Genomic DNA, 18,095 nt, shown 5'->3' with positions numbered 1-18,095 from the left:
TTTCAAGCTTTCATTAACACGCAGGCTTTACTGGCTCAGTCATACTGGTTTGTAATGGCAGAGGGGCCAATATCCAATTGCACTGCTGCAATTCCTGTCTTGCTCGTGCTGTTCCTATAGACTGTGAGATCCTCCGGGCTGCGTCAGGGTGATCCAGTTGTGGAGAGGTTCGTTCTGATAAATTAGAAATGAAAACTCTGGATAGGTAAAAATGCAGGACTTGTAGGTCGGACGCGACAGGTTTCCTTCTCAGCCAAAAGTCCAGACGACTCCCTGAGGCCCTCCCATCCATCTTCTGCTTGCTAGGGTTTTTGCTAGGATTACTGCAGCACCTCCGCCTCCTCGCGTGGGCTCTGGCCAGTGCCTTGGTGACCTCTCAGAGGTGGTTGATGGGGTTAAAGGTCCCCGACTCTGAAGCTGCTCCTGCCATGTCCAACCAAGCCCCCAGCGAGTTCTGGGAGGACGCGTGGAGGGGAGCGTTCTCAGACAGGGACAGCATCATTGCATAAGCCTGGAGGAGGAGAGAGCAAGGCAGAGGAGAGGTGTGAGCGCACACGCGGGACAGGCTGCCATAGCCGTGTGAAGCACAGCACCACCTAACCACGGGGGAGACGCAGGGCAGCGGCAGCCTCTGCCCGGGGCTGAGAACCGTGCCAGGAGGTCTAAGCGACATCCACACACTAGGATGACACCCATCCCTCCAACTGCTCAGATTTTACAGGCAGTTGCAGCGTTACTCAGGAGAGGCCATCATTCCCACTGGCTTTTGTGGGACCAAATCCTTTCTGCTCTTGGTCACAAGCCCCCACACTTGATTCTAGGCCCTGCCCTCAGGGGAAAGTAGCTACATGCAGAATACCAATTGCTTTTTATTTTTGTTCTACGGACAAGCAAGTGGCTTAAGAGAGGCCAGGGCCCGGTCACATGCCACAGAAATGGCCACAGGCCACATCCATGCCAGCTGTAACCCACAGGCAACTGCGGGCAGAGGCCACCCATCCTGACCCACTACTTGGCATGAGCTCCCCGGTGCCTGCAGAAAGCACAGGTATTTAGGAATATAGGCATGAAACGCTTGTTGGCATTACCAGTGCGTTCATGTGTTCTTGCTGGGGTAGATTTATTGCTGCAGTGAAATTTAGGTAGATCATTAAAAATGTCTGCTGAGAAAAATGCACCGAGACTTCTGCTTTCTCTATGACAATCTGCTTCCTTTTTTGTAGCCTAGATGCTCTCCCTCTTCCAAGACTACTTGTCTCATACACCGTTGTGTCCTTCACAGCCCACATAAGTGATGTGAAGACTTAGGTGGATGATAACCTCACACATCAGAGGTGAAAGCCAAAGTAATCATCACCCATGACCTGAGACAGAGGAGGACATGGTCCCCACCCTCCCTGGTCTACCTCAGCTGATGTAATGTAATGTATGCTCCTGCTGGGCAATGGAACTGTGGCCGTGTAGCCCTCTCCATCACACCCACCCACACACAATCCTTTGCAGGGCAAGAGACAAAGACCACACATTATCTGGGACACTAGAACAGCACTCATTGCAATGGGACCCTTAGTAACGCAACTGTAGTGGTGACAATACCAACAGTTACCCAACTTCAGCCTCTCAAAAGCTGAGAGTCACATCTACTTGTCAAGTCAACACATTCCTGTACGGTAGGTGTGCGCTGGAAGAGGTTCAGCTTTGTAGCGTTAGGGACATGCACGCTCCTAAAATTGCTCAAAAGAAGGACAGCCATAAAGGAACTGTGGTGCTCACACAAACGTTTCACTATTACATTTCCTGCACGAGAGATGGTTCGATTTATTTAAGTTACTTACTGTGATTTAAATGTAACCAGCCCTGCAACTCATGCACTATAAACTTGGTTCAAAACCCCAAAATACCCCACTCCATCCCAGCATAGGCTGGACCTAACAACGTAGTGCAAATTTTGAAAGAGCAAGCTGTTCCAAAATAGTTAGTACCTTTGGCGTATTAGTAACAGAACACATGTAAGAGTCAGGCAAGAGGTTTGTGTCTAAATTAGTTTCACCTGGACAAAAACTGTGTCTCATCTTCAAGCAGACCTTCCCCAGCATCAGTATTAGCACCTACTATGAAGGAGGACAGTAATTTCACAAGTTTTGGGTAATGGCGAATCAAAAACCATGTTCTGTTTGGCAACTACATTAAGCTATTGCTTTGCTGGACATTTAAAAATAGATTTCATGACAATCTCTGTTGCTTGAAGGTTAGAAAGGGACTCCGAGGCAACAGCTCTACTCACTGCCCATGAAGGGCTGAGTATGGTCTCTCCAGTCCAGTCCAGTCCAGTCATGTAACTTCACTGAACAGTTCTTTTGTGAGAATCCTTTTGTAGGGATCAAGATATGAACTTCATAAAACCAAACAGAGCGTTTTGGTTTAATGAAAAAGCAGGAAGCACAGATGGATCTGCCCCACACCTCCAGACCTTGCTCACAACTCCAGTAGGTGCTGAGATGTCACTTTGAGGTTTCCTGGTGGGTCTGAACTGGTCTAGCTCAGAGGGCAGATTTCCAGTTTATGGTTTGCTCTTAGAAATGAGGGAGATAAACAAGGAAATCCTCTAGACTCGCTGGACTGCAAGTCCCGGAAACGCTATTGTCATTTTACAATCAAACCCAAGGATACTTTATCACTGTTTCTGCAGATCAAACCTCCAGTTTCTCAGTATATACCAACTGAAGAGCCATCCCAAAGTATAAATACGAAATACTCATAAAAACATTTATACAGACAGATAAAAACAGACAGATGCCTCTACCTTTCTCTATAAGCATGTTCTCACAGCACAGGCTGAATGATAAATCGATCTGGTGACCTAAAACTGGTGCCCACTCCGTTCCTCCTCTATTTCAGTACAGCTGCAACAAGACACGGTTCACGTATGATTCAGGCATTACAGTTAGAATTCCTGCTCACTGGACGGGGAAAATAAACCTTAGCTAAAGGCGGCCAGCTGCTTGCTCATCCTATCGTGCGTGCTGGTGGCAACCAGATAAAACGTTCTGTCATATACCTACCTGGTTTTTAGCCTGCCTGTACAGAGTCTGTTTTATTGTCTCAGAGTCTAAGGTGGAATTAAACACATCTTTAACTTCAAATGCTTCCTCGGCTGCTTTGCGAAGATCCAGCCCCTTCCCAAAATTCGGCATCTGCTCCAAATCTAACAAGCCGGCTTCGTCCTCCTCAATACACCTGTACCAATGACCAGGGGAAGGGGTTGACCTGTTGTTAGCTCGTCTCACCGTTCACATCTAGCCAAAGTGCGTTGTTGCTAGCCCAGTGCCTGCATGCACATACCATGGAGGGGCACACAAGCCACATGCATGGACCGACAGACAGACAGACACCAAAATGACACAAAACGCAAGGAGCAAAGAAAAAGTGGAGAGCATGACAATGCACAAACAAGCATTAGTGCTGTAGGTATTTGTGAGTCAGCCTGGCTACAATTCACTTTGGTCTTCTGTGTGGAGAGGTCCGATTCCTGCCCACTCCCTGAAATGTCTGACACCAGATCCACGTCTGAGGAATGCTGCTGCATTTGCTTTGAGTTGCACTGAAAATCGTGATGCACTGAAATCAAGTAAGATACTACTTGGCATCGTGGGACATCAGTTACGAATAGCAGGTGGGAAACTGAGGCCAAAAAAAAAAAGCTAAGCCTATACTACGTGCAACAAACGTTAATTTTAAAGGTGTCTAGACATGGCTTGACCTTGGAAAAAAAAAAAAGGCTTCACTTTCTCCCAGGGCTCTGAGAACTGCACTTGAAGTCAACAACATTCTGCTACAACTGAAATGGGCAGAGCACCACAAAAGTGGTTGCATACTTTGCCTCTTCCTTTGCCCTGACCAGTGTTTGAGGGAACTGTGGAACCCTGAAAATGCTGTTTTCTGTGTTGGACTAACTGTTCTCCCGATACAAACTTCTCAAGTCTTGGATAGACCTTCTCCCAGATTCTCCTGGCAGTCCACTTGTTTCGTGTCCCCCACCACGGTGAAAATGGAATCTCTCAAGCGAATGTTTAAATCAAACTGGAGGTATGATACATGGCTTGAAAAACAAACGACAGCACTCACAATCTACCGGTGACACGGGGTCAGAAGTCTGAGCCCCGGTGACTTCTCAAAGGGAATGGCCCCCCTCACCTTCGGGTGTGGTCAAAGCTCATGGTGAGAGATGTGGGCTCTTCATCCTCCTCATCCTCAAACGCTCCTCGGGGCTCTGCGGCGGGTGATACCGTTTCATCCTGTGACTTCCCTGTCAGGCTGTCGTCGTCTTCCTCTTCCAGTTCTTCATCTTCATCATCCACGTCTTCTGTTTTCTCATTTGCTAATCCATGACACTGGGAATTGCCATCAATATCCTGGATTTCTGGCCTGAAACATTTGGTCACGGGGGAGGGGGGAAGAAGAAAGAAAAGAAAAAAAGAAAAGATGCCAAATGCGTAAGTAATGCATTTTCACTGTAACGCAGACTTTGATAATTTTATACATATGTATGAATACAAAGATGTATTTATGTACATATACGTATTATTTAAACTGCAAGGAAAAGGAAAACCGACATGTTTCAGACATTTAAAAACCAGCCTTCACAGTGGCTTAAGGGCTAATAAGCACGTCAAGTATATACTAATCCCAGTGCTTTTCAAACTAGAATTTTGTCTAGTCTGGATTTAAATGATGGGCTTCCATCTCTTCAAATATAGCATTGGTGGGACAAGTGGCTTTCGTCCTTCTCAGTGCTGCTGTACTCCAGCAATCTCCCTTAAAGCAACCAGAAGGAGGAAGCTTCCTCACAGTGTAATCTAACAGCCAGCCAAAATTCTCTCTCAGATTGCTTTTGCTATTCATGCCCGTATGGACCTCGCGGACTCCGCAGAAGTAGCAGTTTTACATTATGTTAAGAGAACGGAAGCGGGATCACGAGCACTATGGACTTGGAACCCAAGAGGATGCCACCAAGTGACACACAGTAAGTTAAACATCCTCACCAGAAATTTTACGTCAGCACGTTCCACACTTCTTACTTATGTTCTTTCTCATCGTCATGTGGATTTCTCAAACTTATGTTTTGGACTTAAATCTTAGTATTGGCATTAAACAGCTATTTGTGGAAACAGGACAGCAGCAAGGGATATATCACTCAGCCAAAATAAGGTTTGTGATATGGATTTGAAATAAACTAATAGAGTAGAAAAGCAGGGGCCTCCAGTCTCCTTAACCACCGCTTTCTGATGGGTGATGGAACAGGCCACGTAGCTTTGTGGCAGAAGGTAACAGCTCAGTAATTACATTTTTATCTAGAGAAGAAATGGTGTTTTGTCACAATTATTGTGCTGGAGCCAGTGGCAGCAGCCTCCCTGCCTGCTCTCAGTGCAGCTCCTCTGGAATTGTGCTCCAATGGTCGCTCCCACCTATCTCCAGCCGTTAGTGCCTCTCTGGTGTCAGCCCTCCTAACTGAAATCCCTTTCCAAAAAGACCTATCATGGCTTAGAGCTTGATGTTGAACGCATTTCCCTTCCAAACTGTTAGATTTCTCTCCTTTGAGCATTTCACACCACGTACTGCAGGACAGAGGCTGACAGGTCTTTCAACCACGTTAACAACACATCACCAGGTAATTTTATTTGCTTGTCTACCTTTTATCTGCTAAAGCTGATGCTTGATTCATCTCACTATTTGCAATAAAATTTCTGATTTCAGAGAAATACGAATCCTCCTTTTCATCTAAAAGTGCATGGTTGTCTGATTCCGAGTTTGGGGAAGAGGCACTGGTCCCAAGGTGGTTGGTGATGACTCCAGAGTGCTGGCTCACTGCACGAGAGAGACAAGAAAGGACAACGGGAGAAACAATCAGATGATGTCAAAGCTATCATTAAGAGGAAAGATAAAGGAGGCATGCAACAATCCTCTCGCTATATATTAATGATTTAACATTTAACAGAAATCTCATGGACCAAAGCTGCCAAAAGAAGTTCATGTTTTCCAGGTTTGACCCTGCAGTGCTGCCTCCAGCTCTGGGGGCACCAACATCAGAAGGACATGGAGCTGTTGGAGCAGGGCCAGAGGAGGCCCTGGAGATGCTGGGAGGGCTGGAGCCCCTCTGCTGGGAGGACAGGCTGAGAGAGTTTGGGGGGGGTCAGCCTGGAGAAGAGAAGGCTCCAGGGAGACCTTAGAGCCCCTTCCAGTCCCTAAAGGGGCTCCAGGAGAGATGGGGAGGGACTCCTGATCAGGGAGGGGAGCTTCCCAAGGACCAGAGAGACCAGACCATGGTGTCTTCTCCCTCCTGTGCCCCAACAGAACCGCACGGCAACGTCCCTTCCCACCTGGAACGTTCTCATGTTCGTGTTTCTTAAGATGCCGGTCCAGGTTGGTCTGCTGCCCGAAGCATCGGTTACACAGGTGACATTTGAATGGCTTCTCCTTGTTATGGATGTTTCGAACGTGCCGCTGGAGGTTGGAGGAAATGCTGAATGACCTGTCACAGTATTTACACCTGAAAAATAGAAGCAAATGACAAAGAGTGCAATGTGAGGAAAAAAAAAAAAAAAAAAGAAAAAAAAAAGAAAAAGAAAAATCTGACTATCAGAAAACCAGAAAATGCTGGTCTATAAATCTTTACTCAGCTGAGAACCTGGGAAGCACAAGGCATTAATCATTCCAGACAAATCTGATATTATTGTTATTCAAGGAGCACAAAGAAAGGATTAGGATTAATTAAGAAGTGAGCCGTCCAAACAAATAAGAATTTTAAACAAAATAATTACTTTTCCACACATGAATGTAAAAATAAGAAAGGTGAATTTATTTCTTCCACCCTTCTCATTTCATAGGGGAAGCAGGTGAAATATGGCTGTGGAGGGAGGAAAAAGAAGACAGAAGGAGAAGAAAGAAGGGAGGTTAAACACATAAAATAGTTCTTAGCTAGCCTATCCCTGTGCGACAGAGTTATCTGGACATACAGAAAACTCCAGATTTATTTGTGAGATTCCTTGTGGTACTCAAGATGCAGGCAGCACAGCGTGCCTTTAAAGGTAATTATGGTTATTATTACAGTACAATAGCTCCCAAGAAATACACCGTCGCTTCCAAACAGGATAAGATTTACTCCGACATAGTGAATATCTGGTTTATGATGAAAAAATGTGGAGTGTAAGGAGCCAAGCCAGAATGTTTAGGGAAACTGCTGAGTGAAGAAATGTTCCCTCTTTGAACCAAACCTCGGCAGGACCCACGGTGGACGTGCTGGAAGCTTCTTCAAAGTTGCCACCCCCTGTCTCCGGATTCAGATTCCCCCCCCAAATAAAAACAAGGCTTTGCTAAACCGTGGAGCTTTGTGAACCTGGACCTCTACTTCTCTTCCAGCACAGGAGGAGGAGGAGGCAGCCGACGTACTGAAGAGGGCAGCTTTGAGCCACAATGAAGAGTTTCAGCACTAAAGCTACAGAAAATCTAATTCCCCTTTGAATCCGCCTGAATCCCTCATTAGATCTCCCTTTAAATACGTCATTTGTACCTCAACAAAGCTGCTTTCCTCATGGCTCTACTTCCAAAACCCAGGAGAAGTAGAATCCTTTCTCCGCTACAGACCTCTACAAATCCTCTGCACTTACGGGACAAAATAAAAACTGTTCTTAAGCCCTCGTAATTCCAGGACAAAACCGCTTGCTTCAGGCAGAACCGCTCTGTGCTCCTTAACTGAGAGCAAAAACTGTCCCACCGAGCTGAGCCGCCTTCGGGTAAGCCATGAAGAAGCCGGTGCATTTGTGCACGTTTTGGGAATACAATTATAGAATCGTCTGGGTCGGAAGGAACCTGTGGAACGCTGTAGTTCCCCATGTGAAGAGGGCACAGAACTGATCTTGTGTCTGTGTCGCTCAAATACGAAACTGGATTTGCCCTCACACTAAGGACGTAGTATTGCATCCTACAAACACAACAGGTTCAAATGCGGGAAGGAGGTTTAAGTGTGAAAAAAATCTCTGCTGTGAAACACACACACAATTTCCAGATGTGCTACAGCTGTGATTTTTATTTGGTCTCTAAAAATAAATTGATATTATTTTTGGAAATAGCAGAGATACATTTATGAAACACTCTCTCTCACTGAATGTTTATGGATTCCGTGTCCACCTCCGAATTTCCTACTGTTAAGTCACCAAAAAGAATAAAGATATTTCAAATAATGAACCTTTACTATGATTAACCTAGGAAGAAAGCAAAATCACCTTTTAAACCACAGTTTTCTCAGCCGTAAAAAGTTTTCCTTTTTCATTTTTTCAAAAAAACACGAACTGAACGAATACAGGAAACAAGGCGTTCTTTGAACACCAGCAAGAACAAGCAGAGTTTAGATGCGGGGAGTTAAACACGCAGATTCCCAGCTCTTATTCCCCTCCTATCTGCTGGCAATGAATGACTCTGCTTCCAGCCCCTGCCAGGCTTCTGAAAACGGAAATGTCCAAAACAGCCGATATCCCCGTTATTCACAGGGATTGCTATTAGCAGTTTTGCCCAGCTTGGGGCTACTGGTATTGCACCCCCAGCCCTCTCCTCGTCCCTGCTGAGGTTTCCCCTCCCTGCCTGTCCCCACCAGCCCCATCCCTCCTGCCTGAACCCCCCTTTCCTGCGGTGCCCAGGGCACCCCGAGAACGTGCCCACGCCGGCGCTCGCCTGCATCACTCACAGCTCCGGCCACTTCAAAGGCAGCCCTTGATGCGTCGGGCAAGAAAGACCCAGCCTCCTGTATGTCAATTTATTTAGATGTTCAGGAAGTCTTTGAAAAGTTCCCTCTGACAGGTCCCCGCTCTAAGTATGAGCTATGTGGATCCAGGGTGGGGTACAGGGAAAGGATAAAGAGCTTGTTAAAAAAATAGGAAACAGAGGGGCATTGGAAAGGAGCAATAGCTGATGTCTGAGAGCAAAGGGATGAGGGAGACGTACTGTATTATTTGTGGTCCCAGAGGGGTCGGTGCTTGGATCTCTGCTGGTTTTAATCTAAATAAATGACCCAGACAGAGGAACCGGCTTACATTCAGAGACGAGGTGAACACAGAGGCAGGAGAAGAATAAAACTCAAAAAGAAGCAGTATTTGCTTTGTAAACATACTGACAAAATGCTAATAAAGTTTCTTCCTTATCAGTTTAAAGTAACACACCAACGGGCTAAAAAAATATAAAGCGGGAGTGAATGAAAGCTAAGAACGAGCCAAAGCTGGAGCTGGGGAGCCCCGAGGAACGGCAGGAGATCCCAGGGGACGCGGGTACCGGGGGTGATGCGACGGGAGGGGGAAAAGCAGAGAGAAAATCCCAGTAACGAAAGGAGGAGTAACCAAGCTGCTCGTGTACGGCTGTTACACTTATTTGATGATCAATGTGAGCTGTAAAGACAGAATTGCAGTAACAAAAGCCTAAAGCACAGGGACAGCTACTCCTCTGAGCAAATCCTTCATCTCAAGTGCATTTACACCAGGGGTGAATTTAGGCTACGTTTTAAAAAAAAAGAGAAAACCAGAAAGAAGAGTTTTTTATTGAAGTATGTGCGATCTTAAGTGAGATGGTAGATGTCAGCTTTAGTTGTTAGTTTCAGCTTAATGCAGATAACAGGACACGGGGGCCTAAAAGGAAATTAAAGAAAAACAAATTCAAAACAGACGTCAGGAAGCACATCTTTATAGGGGGAATCACAGCCTCGCAGGCAGCGCTTCAGGATTGGGTGTAATTCAAGAATCAATTAGACGGCATCCTGGAGGGAATGGACATTTGAAAGAAGCAAAGAAAAGTCTTGCTGAATCAAACGGCTTTCAGTTGGTCTCAGCCCAGGTTTTAGGTAGTTTCTGTGATTCTCTGATTCCAGAGAATGAAAGCAAAACTACGAAGGAAACCCACGGCTACAATACATCCCTATGTTCCTGTGCCCAAGAATAAGGAGCTTCTCTAAAAACTGCCTCTCCCGGACTTGGCTTGGAAACCCCAAAAAGACAACAAAGTTCTGTTTTTTACGACCTGAGTTTCTGTCATTAAGTCTGACATGATTTCACAAGCCCAAGTTACTTGGCATTTCTCGGAAAGAAACAGTTAAGTTTGGTAGTCCTTTTTACCACCGGGTTTTGAAGTCCATGCAACTGAATTTTAGATGGAAAAGAACAAAAAAAAAGAAAAGTGAAAAGACAAATTTGCCTGTCCAGCATATTGCCTTTGAGTCTTTTCAAACCAGTGGATTTTTAGGAAGTGCATTATCAAGTACTTCTGACTCTTCAAAAAACATGTAGCACTTTCCCTTACAAAAAGAATCAATTTGCTTCCTTATTGCTCATGTGCTATGAATTCCTACTTTATAGATAAATAAATAGACACCTGGGAAGTTTAAGTGACTTGGTAAAAACTCAGTGATAATCAGGAATCAAACCCAAAGCAGCTTATTTTCTGGCCTGTTTCTTGATCTACATCTGGATATTTGGTCACTTATATTAACTTTAAGAACATTTTAATTCATATTTGGATGAATATATAACTCTGATAGAGTCAAAAGAAAAACCATTTAAATAATCTAAAGAAAAGTTTTAAAAAGACATCAGTAAACCACTGAAAAGTCAGCAACCTCCTTTTACCTGCATAAAGTCAGCGCTTAAAAAACAATTATTGCTGCAAAAGTTGGAAATCACAGTTCTCTGAGAGCAAAAGAAAATCAATGATAATTAAGCTCTTCTGTAAACGTAGCTCTAACTCTCAGGAGTGCTATTATAATGCAACATTGTCCAGAAGTCAAACCTCTATTACAAAAAAAACACACAGGCCATTTTCTGGGAGAAGACCAGATCAAATAAATCTTTATTTTCCTAACCTTTGTTAAGTTGCAAGTCTCCTTTTTTGGAAGAAAACTGAACTAACAATCTCGGAATAATCGGGAGCAAGCATTTTAGTCAGACAGGGGTGTGCAGTGAATACACAGTATTCATTCAAGGCATATCAAATAACGCAACTGAAAAAATCAGAACGGGGAATGGTTCCAAAATATATGTCTGCTTTGGAAAGGGTTTTTTTTTATTTTTAATTTACCTAATGTCTACACTCAAAATTCTGTATGGAAAAAAAATTGACTCTGTATGTACCGGGGATTACAATGTGGGAGAGGAGCTTCGTAAGTTAAACCAAGCATAAAAATGTGATGTATTTGACCACATGGCCTTTTGCTGCTCATAAATTTGTTTGTGTTTCTCTTTATATAATAACTATTACATTTGCTTTGTTGTGAACTTATGACTGTGTATAGAAATACCGTAATATTAGCTACCAAAAATGAAACTGTTAGAATTGTTACCATTGTTCGACAATGTGCAAAACACTTACTCACACGATGGAAAACACAATGCTTCATTTTCAGTGGGCTCTCAATTCCTCACTCATTCAGTTTTGCTCAAATATGCACCTATTCTAGCAGGAAATCAACCAAAGCAGATTTTTTGCCAAAGTTTTTTGACACTGACTGCGAAACACTCAGAGAAAATATTGGGGAAAAAATTCCCACTTGGTCTTCCAAGAGAAATGTTCCTTCCTATACCTATGCACACACACTTAGATTTTTGGGTTTTTGTGAGTTTTATTCAAATTTAAACCACTCACGTAAAGAGGAGTCCCTTTATGAGACCCAGCACCAGGCTGACGGCGATGCCCTGAAGGTGCAGGGTCTTGGCTGGGGGAGGAGATGGGCAGTTTTTCAACGTGCCCTTTTGCAGGGACACGGTGCAAACTAAGTATGAAAGTATAAAAAAATCAGATCACCTTGTCCACAACTAGCAGAAAATAGTAGTTCAGCCAACTGAGCATGTGAAACTGTGTGTGAATTTGCCCCCCTCCGATTGCTCTTTTTAAACTTTGTGATTTAAAGTAGGACACTCCTTCACTTTGCTTTTAAAGCAGATACACTACAGGGCTTTGCTTTTCTTTGGTTTTTTTGACCCACTACTCCAGGCACCTCTGATATGCCTTAGGAAAAGAAAGAAAAAAAATCTAGCTAGACCCAGCAGTTAAATTACTGGCAAGCCCTTCAAAACAGCCCGATTTTCAGAGACATTCAGCACCTTCAGCTGTCCTTGAGATGAATGGTTAATGTGAGTGTTAAACAACACTGCAAATCAGACCGCTCATTTGCCAGCATACATCTAAATATAAGTTAAGTGTCTATCTTCAAGCTGCCAAGCCTGATTATTTTTGGCTGGTACACTTAATATACAATCCTATGAATCATTATATGTAATGCTACAGGACTGCGGTATTAAGTTGGCGCAGCTTTATAGGAAGGAGAAAAAAAAATAACAGAGCGGTGAATGAGGAGTGTGTTGGGAAAGGGGTTTTATCCGGGGGACAACATCACCTGTAGGGCTGTTCTCCAGTGTGTGTCCGCAGATGCCGGGTCAGATTTGCCGAGCGAGGGAAGATCTTACCACAGTACCTAGACAGGGAAAGCCAAAGTCACCGTCACTGCACGAGTCCTGCCACACCGCTCGCTCACAAACACCGTTCCATCACCACCTACCAGTGGCACCGCTCCCAAACCAAGCACGCAGGGACACGGCAAGGATGCAGTGACCCATCCCCATCCCAGCTTCCACCTGAAGGTGAAGATCCTCCCCAGCCCAAGGCGGAACAGTTGTGTTCAATACCCTTTTGCTGAGTTTCTTCCACTTATTTTTCTAGAAGCTTTTTGAATGCACCCACAGCCTCCCACAGCAGTGAGCTCCTCTGCTGAGCTCTGCGGGGTGTAAAAGAACCTCCCTCTTGTCTGAGCTCCGTGGCTGCATTCCATACTACCTCCTTCTGCGCTAGGATAAAGGGTCTTTAATCACTGCCTATTCACGTCGCTTCAGATTTTTATAGATCTCCTTTATATCCCTCTTTAGTTCCTTATCGTACAGAATCTACTCGATCATTCTTCTCAAAATCCACAGAATTTTCTTTTGGGTAAACGCTGCAGCCTCGTGCTACTGTTCTCAGGATGTACTGCTGTGAGTCCGACAGTCCGCTTGGAATAAGGAAAGGCAGCAGTAGGAAATGAAATTAGAGAAGGAACTGTGTTCCACCATAGATCTGATTCATAGTGAACTCAAAAGGAAGGGAGGTATAAATAAAAGCATTAATTGGGAAATAAAATATTAAGGATGGAGGGTTACATTCTGTGACTATGAAAGCTGATGCTTAATGTTGTAGAAGGAACCTATGAGTAGATTTTCTAAATTTAAGAGACGTTCAACACCTTCAGATGTCTTCGAGATGAATGCTTAATGCGAGTGTTAATCAACAATGAAAATCCAAATATTGACTTGCTAGGGTGTATCTAAATCTAAGTTTAGTCCCTATTGCAGGTAGAAACCTTAAATTTCTAAATACTCAACTGAATTCTGAGCCTGTAGCTTTTGCGGCAAAGCACAAAACATCAACCAAAATATGTACCCACTTACTGCACCCAAGAAAAACGCAGTGGGAGCCACCCCAAGAACCCCCAGTAGTTGCAGGTCAAACTGTGTAAGCAGATACAGGCTTTTACTGCCCAGTGACCCGCTCCGACACGAGCTTTTAGAGCTGCAGTGGAGACGTGAGTATTTCTGTGGATACCACTGTGTTTCAGAAAGTGGTTTACTCTATGGCATTTTTTAAATCGCATTATTTTTGCATAGCTGAGACTGGCCATAGCTGAGATTGCACTCGCATTGGAAACTGTGGCATTTGCTACCACACACAAGAGACTTGGCTTGGAAAACGCTGTTTGCTTGAGAATCTCCAGATCTGCTCTCAAGGTTATTAAAAATTACAAAGAAAATAGAAGATGCTGATTTTCTACCAGACAAAACAAGCTATTTCAGAGCGAATTAGTCATCAGAACGCTCTGTTCTAATTCTGCGGCTCCTTGTTTTCCCTCCCGCCCCTGCCGGGACAGTGAAGATGTCCATGTCAAGCTGCGCTGTTGGTGTCTGATGGTGTGTCTCAGCCGGGGTGGCCTCCTCCAGGGCCACTCCACCGGGCTGGGGGCCCGGTCCCTTACCTGCAGGTGTATCGCTCCTTGCCCTTGCGCAGGATGGGGTCGGAGAGCGTGGGGGGCGGCGATCGGAAGTTGAAGGGGTGATGAGGAAGGGGCTGCAGGGACGTGCCGGTGTCTGCCTTCATGGCTGCAAAACTCTCCAGTTTCTCCGTCATCGTCTCTATGGCTGACATCTACGAGTACAAGGCGAGACCTCACGTCAGGAAAACCCGCAGGAAGAACAATATCTGATGCATAAAACATGCCTTTTAGCACCAGCGTGTTGGTCAAAGCCTGTTGCTGATGTTTGCTCTTGCTCTCAGACAAGAGCCGCACAGCGTGAAACGGAGCCACCGAATCCAGCCAGGAAAGAGAGAAACAGCCTGTCGGGCTCACAGAACTCAGAAACAACCGGCGGAGCCGTGCAGTAATCATCAGATCTTAGACATTAGGCACTTGTTTACCTTCTGCAACGTGCACATGTTTACTTTCAGCATTTCAGATTAAAAACTATCTCAGAAAACGCTTGGCTTCCCTTTTTCCAGGGACGACGCTGCAGTAAGACACCACCGTCAACTGCTGGATGCAGAACTCACCGCCCAAGCCCTCCTCAAGCCCAAACCCCGGGCTTGGCACGCAAGGAGGTTTGATTTCTCATACAGCATCTGTCCCCCTTGCACAGAGGGGCAGCCACCCCGAGCCACGGGCAGGCAGGAGAGCCCAGGCTGGAGAGGACAGAGGAGTTTGGGGCAGGAGGCAGAAGAATCCTGGCCAAAGCAGAGCGGGAGGGAGCACGGGGACCACTGACCAGGGGCTGAGGAGGAGGAGAGGATGGAGGGGTGAAGAGGGAGCAGCTGGGAAACAGGAATTAAGATCAGGCTCGGATGGAGCGGGTCCACAGAGACGCTGCCCAGTGAAGAGGCCAACATCTTAATGATATGTAAGAAAGGTTCAGAAGCCAGTAAAGGTGATGGAAGGACGGGTGGGAGGTGGCTGAGCTTCCTGGAGTGAAATGGAATTCCAGCCAAAGTACTCCTTGTGAGCTGCGGCTGGAGGAGTTATGGTTTGGGGGACACGGAGAGCCTGTTGGGATGGGAGCAGCAGGGACATGGGCCTGGAGGTGTGACACCAAACAGAACGTCTCCAGGGACCTTTATCCACCTTGGTTTGTGGGACTCAGCAATGGCCATGTTCTCACGTACACACTCCATTAAATACCACACCAGAAAGAGAGAGAAAGGGGAAAACCTGGAGGTACAGGAGAACGGGAAAGCAAAAAAGGAAAGAAAAAGGTCGGCCTGTGTGCAAAAAAAACCCAACCAATATATATAAAAATCCTACCTAAAGAAAAGCACTTTTACTTTCATTAGAGCAAAACAGGAAATCCAAATCCATGAGAGAGACCCAGCTCGGAGGACCACGCTGACATCTCCCAACTTTCAAGATACCTGGCAGAAAACACTTTCAGAGAGCAGATACCCGGCAGAGAGCACTTTCAAGATACCCGGCAGAAAACAGGGATAAACCAAACAAAGCGGCAATAAAGCTGCCTCCTCGCTACGGGTGACATCACCGGGAAAGACTGGGGAGCACTGGGGGGAGTGGGAGCCCGAGCGGGGAGAGCTGGGGACAGCGAGCGAGCGGAAGGCAGTAGGAAGCCATATATCAAAACTAGATGCTCTATTGTACAGGAAGGGCTGACCTTTTGCACGTTTACACTTTATTAAACTGGGCTCGGGGGGGGAAGGAAAGGGAGCCAAGATATTGTTTAAAATGTATGACTATAAAAAAAGTTGTCTTAATCACCACAGAATACATTGTGGAAGGCTGACAACCATTCATAAGCTGTAAAAAAAGAGGAGTAGTAAAACCCATTTCTCGATAATAGATCCACGGCCCCTTAGTTGGAGGCTCCCAGCCCATGATAAATAGTAAGTAATACTTAGCGCCAGCCACTTGAAAAGGTTACTTGATCATTTACAGCAAAAGCTCTGCCCCAGCTGCCAGTCATGTAACAAAACCATCACGTTAAAATGCTATCCGGATCTTTCAGAGCTGTGCCACTCAGCCCTGTGCCGGAGTACCTGGAGATATCTTTTGTTGTGCCCTGTTCTTTAGGCACTTAGTCAGAGATGTTTGCTGGCTTGATAGCCCTAGGCTTATTTTAAAATTCTAAACACCGGCCATAGCCCTCTCCAGTGGTAAAGACACTTTGCTATTTAGGGAACAACTGCCTGGTTATAATAAAAAAGGAGGGGAGAAGAAAAGAAACTTAACAGGTGAGAAAAGGTTTTCCATTAAGTTATCAAAAAGTTACACCATTTATTTATGTTGTCCAGATTTTCATTTAAAATAGACAATGTAAGAATAACTCCCATCAGAGCAGAGAAACTACTGTCAGTGACTGGCTCAGAAGCGCAAGTTGCCTGAAATCCATTTTGAGAGAGAAATCATCTTCTGAACGCTCAGTCTTTACCATGTCTTTTGGCTTAATCACACCCCACCTGGGGCCCTCTCCGAGGCTGGGGAATTATTCATGGAAGAAAAGGCTGAGACCAGACCAGGAACACTGGTAGAGCGTGTCTCTAATTGACCCAGTGTGTGAACGTTGGTCCTAATGAAGAAGACCTGAAAATACGATTTCCCTGAAAATACGAAGCCCTGAAAAGATGATTTCTTAGGAAAAAGTCCAGGTTAATATCGGATGGGGATCTGGTAGTAAACACCTCGCATATTCTTGAAGAGATGACCTGTCTTCGTTCAGCGTGTTTGGAATACCCGTCTGATTACGTGCCCTGGGAACAGCAGCTCTCGACACCGAGTGATCTTCACACAGCAACCCGCTTTATTAAAAATCAGTTACCAGGAAGTTTCGGGCTCGAGTGATTGTAAATTCTAGGCTATTCTGCGTGATAAGCTATTAGAGATAACCAGACCTTCCACATCTTTTCACTGCCATGGGAAGAGGACGTGGTCAGGATTTCGGGAACAATGTTAATAACCTTCCACCCAATGCTCGCTCCGGCTCCGGGCCCGTTCGCTTCTCATCGTCTCCTTGGGTTGCTTTGCCACACTAGCTCCTCCCTGCTATCAGATTCTTTACAGGCAGATATCCCCACTATTCTAACTCACACAAACACAGGATGTTCCTGGCCAGCCTGTCACCATTATCCAGCCTCTACGAAGGAAAAATCAGGGGAAGTTATTAACCAAACTCTGAGGCTGATGCGAAACAATGAGGGAACTAAGTTTAGCTGTGAAAGCAACCAGGATCCAGCTTTCACAAACCTGCAAGTTATTTATCTAAGGTGGGAAACATTATCAGAGAAGAACAATGCATGTGAATATAAAGGAGGGTAGAATAATGCCCACAGAGCTCGGCTCCCAGCCTGTGTTCGCTGCGGGAGGGACGGAGCAGAGATGGTGACCCGGGGGGATGTCAGGCAGTGAGTGGCAGAACTCACCCATTACCTTTCTGGAGCGAGGAATCCATAAGGGCTACCAAGATGATGAGGGGCCTGGAGAGTCTCTCTTATGAGGAAAGGCTGAGGGACTTGGGTCTTTTTAGTCTGGAGAAGAGAAGACTGAGGGGGGATCTGATCAACGCCTATAAATACTTAAAGGGAGGGTGTCAGGAGGATGGGGCCAGTCTTTTTTCAGCGGTGCCCAGGGACAGGACAAGAGGGAACGGGCACAAACTTGAACATAAGAAGTTCCACCTAAACATGAGGAGGAACTTCTTTCCTGTGAGGCTGGCAGAGCCCTGGAAGAGGCTGCCCAGAGAGGTGGTGGAGTCTCCATCTCCAGAGACATTCAAACCCACCTGGACACATTCCTGTGGGACCTGCTCTGGGTGGACCTGCTTTGGCAGGGGGTTGGACTGGATGATCTCCAGAGGTCCCTTCCAACCCCATGTCATTCTGTGAGTCTGTAATGCTAAGGACAGAGAAAATAACACTGCTTCTGGGAGAGTTTAGCTATCGCCTGTAAGATAAAGGGGTTTGTAAACTGGGGCTGATTCTCGTGGAAA

At 45.5% G+C, this 18,095-nt stretch overlaps 1 protein-coding gene across 1 annotated transcript in view; it reads right to left on the bottom strand.

The window, feature by feature from the left end:
* Positions 1-376: 376 nt before the first annotated feature.
* The window catches only part of PRDM16 (PR/SET domain 16), a 206,791-nt gene continuing 189,072 nt past the window's right edge, over positions 377-18,095 (bottom strand). The window contains exons 12-18 of the mRNA XM_074161456.1: positions 14,090-14,259; positions 12,425-12,502; positions 6,378-6,547; positions 5,691-5,865; positions 4,195-4,425; positions 3,063-3,237; positions 377-511 (exon numbers count right to left, since the gene is read on the bottom strand). Of these exons, the coding sequence (XP_074017557.1) occupies positions 377-511; positions 3,063-3,237; positions 4,195-4,425; positions 5,691-5,865; positions 6,378-6,547; positions 12,425-12,502; positions 14,090-14,259 (1,134 nt within the window). The remainder of the gene's footprint in view (positions 512-3,062; positions 3,238-4,194; positions 4,426-5,690; positions 5,866-6,377; positions 6,548-12,424; positions 12,503-14,089; positions 14,260-18,095) is intronic.

Source organism: Numenius arquata, chromosome 20 (assembly GCF_964106895.1).
Source record: "Numenius arquata chromosome 20, bNumArq3.hap1.1, whole genome shotgun sequence".
NCBI classification, from domain to species: Eukaryota; Metazoa; Chordata; class Aves; order Charadriiformes; family Scolopacidae; genus Numenius; species Numenius arquata.
The sequence above is the reverse complement of the archived record's forward strand: the minus strand, read 5'-3'. Positions and strand labels throughout refer to the sequence as shown.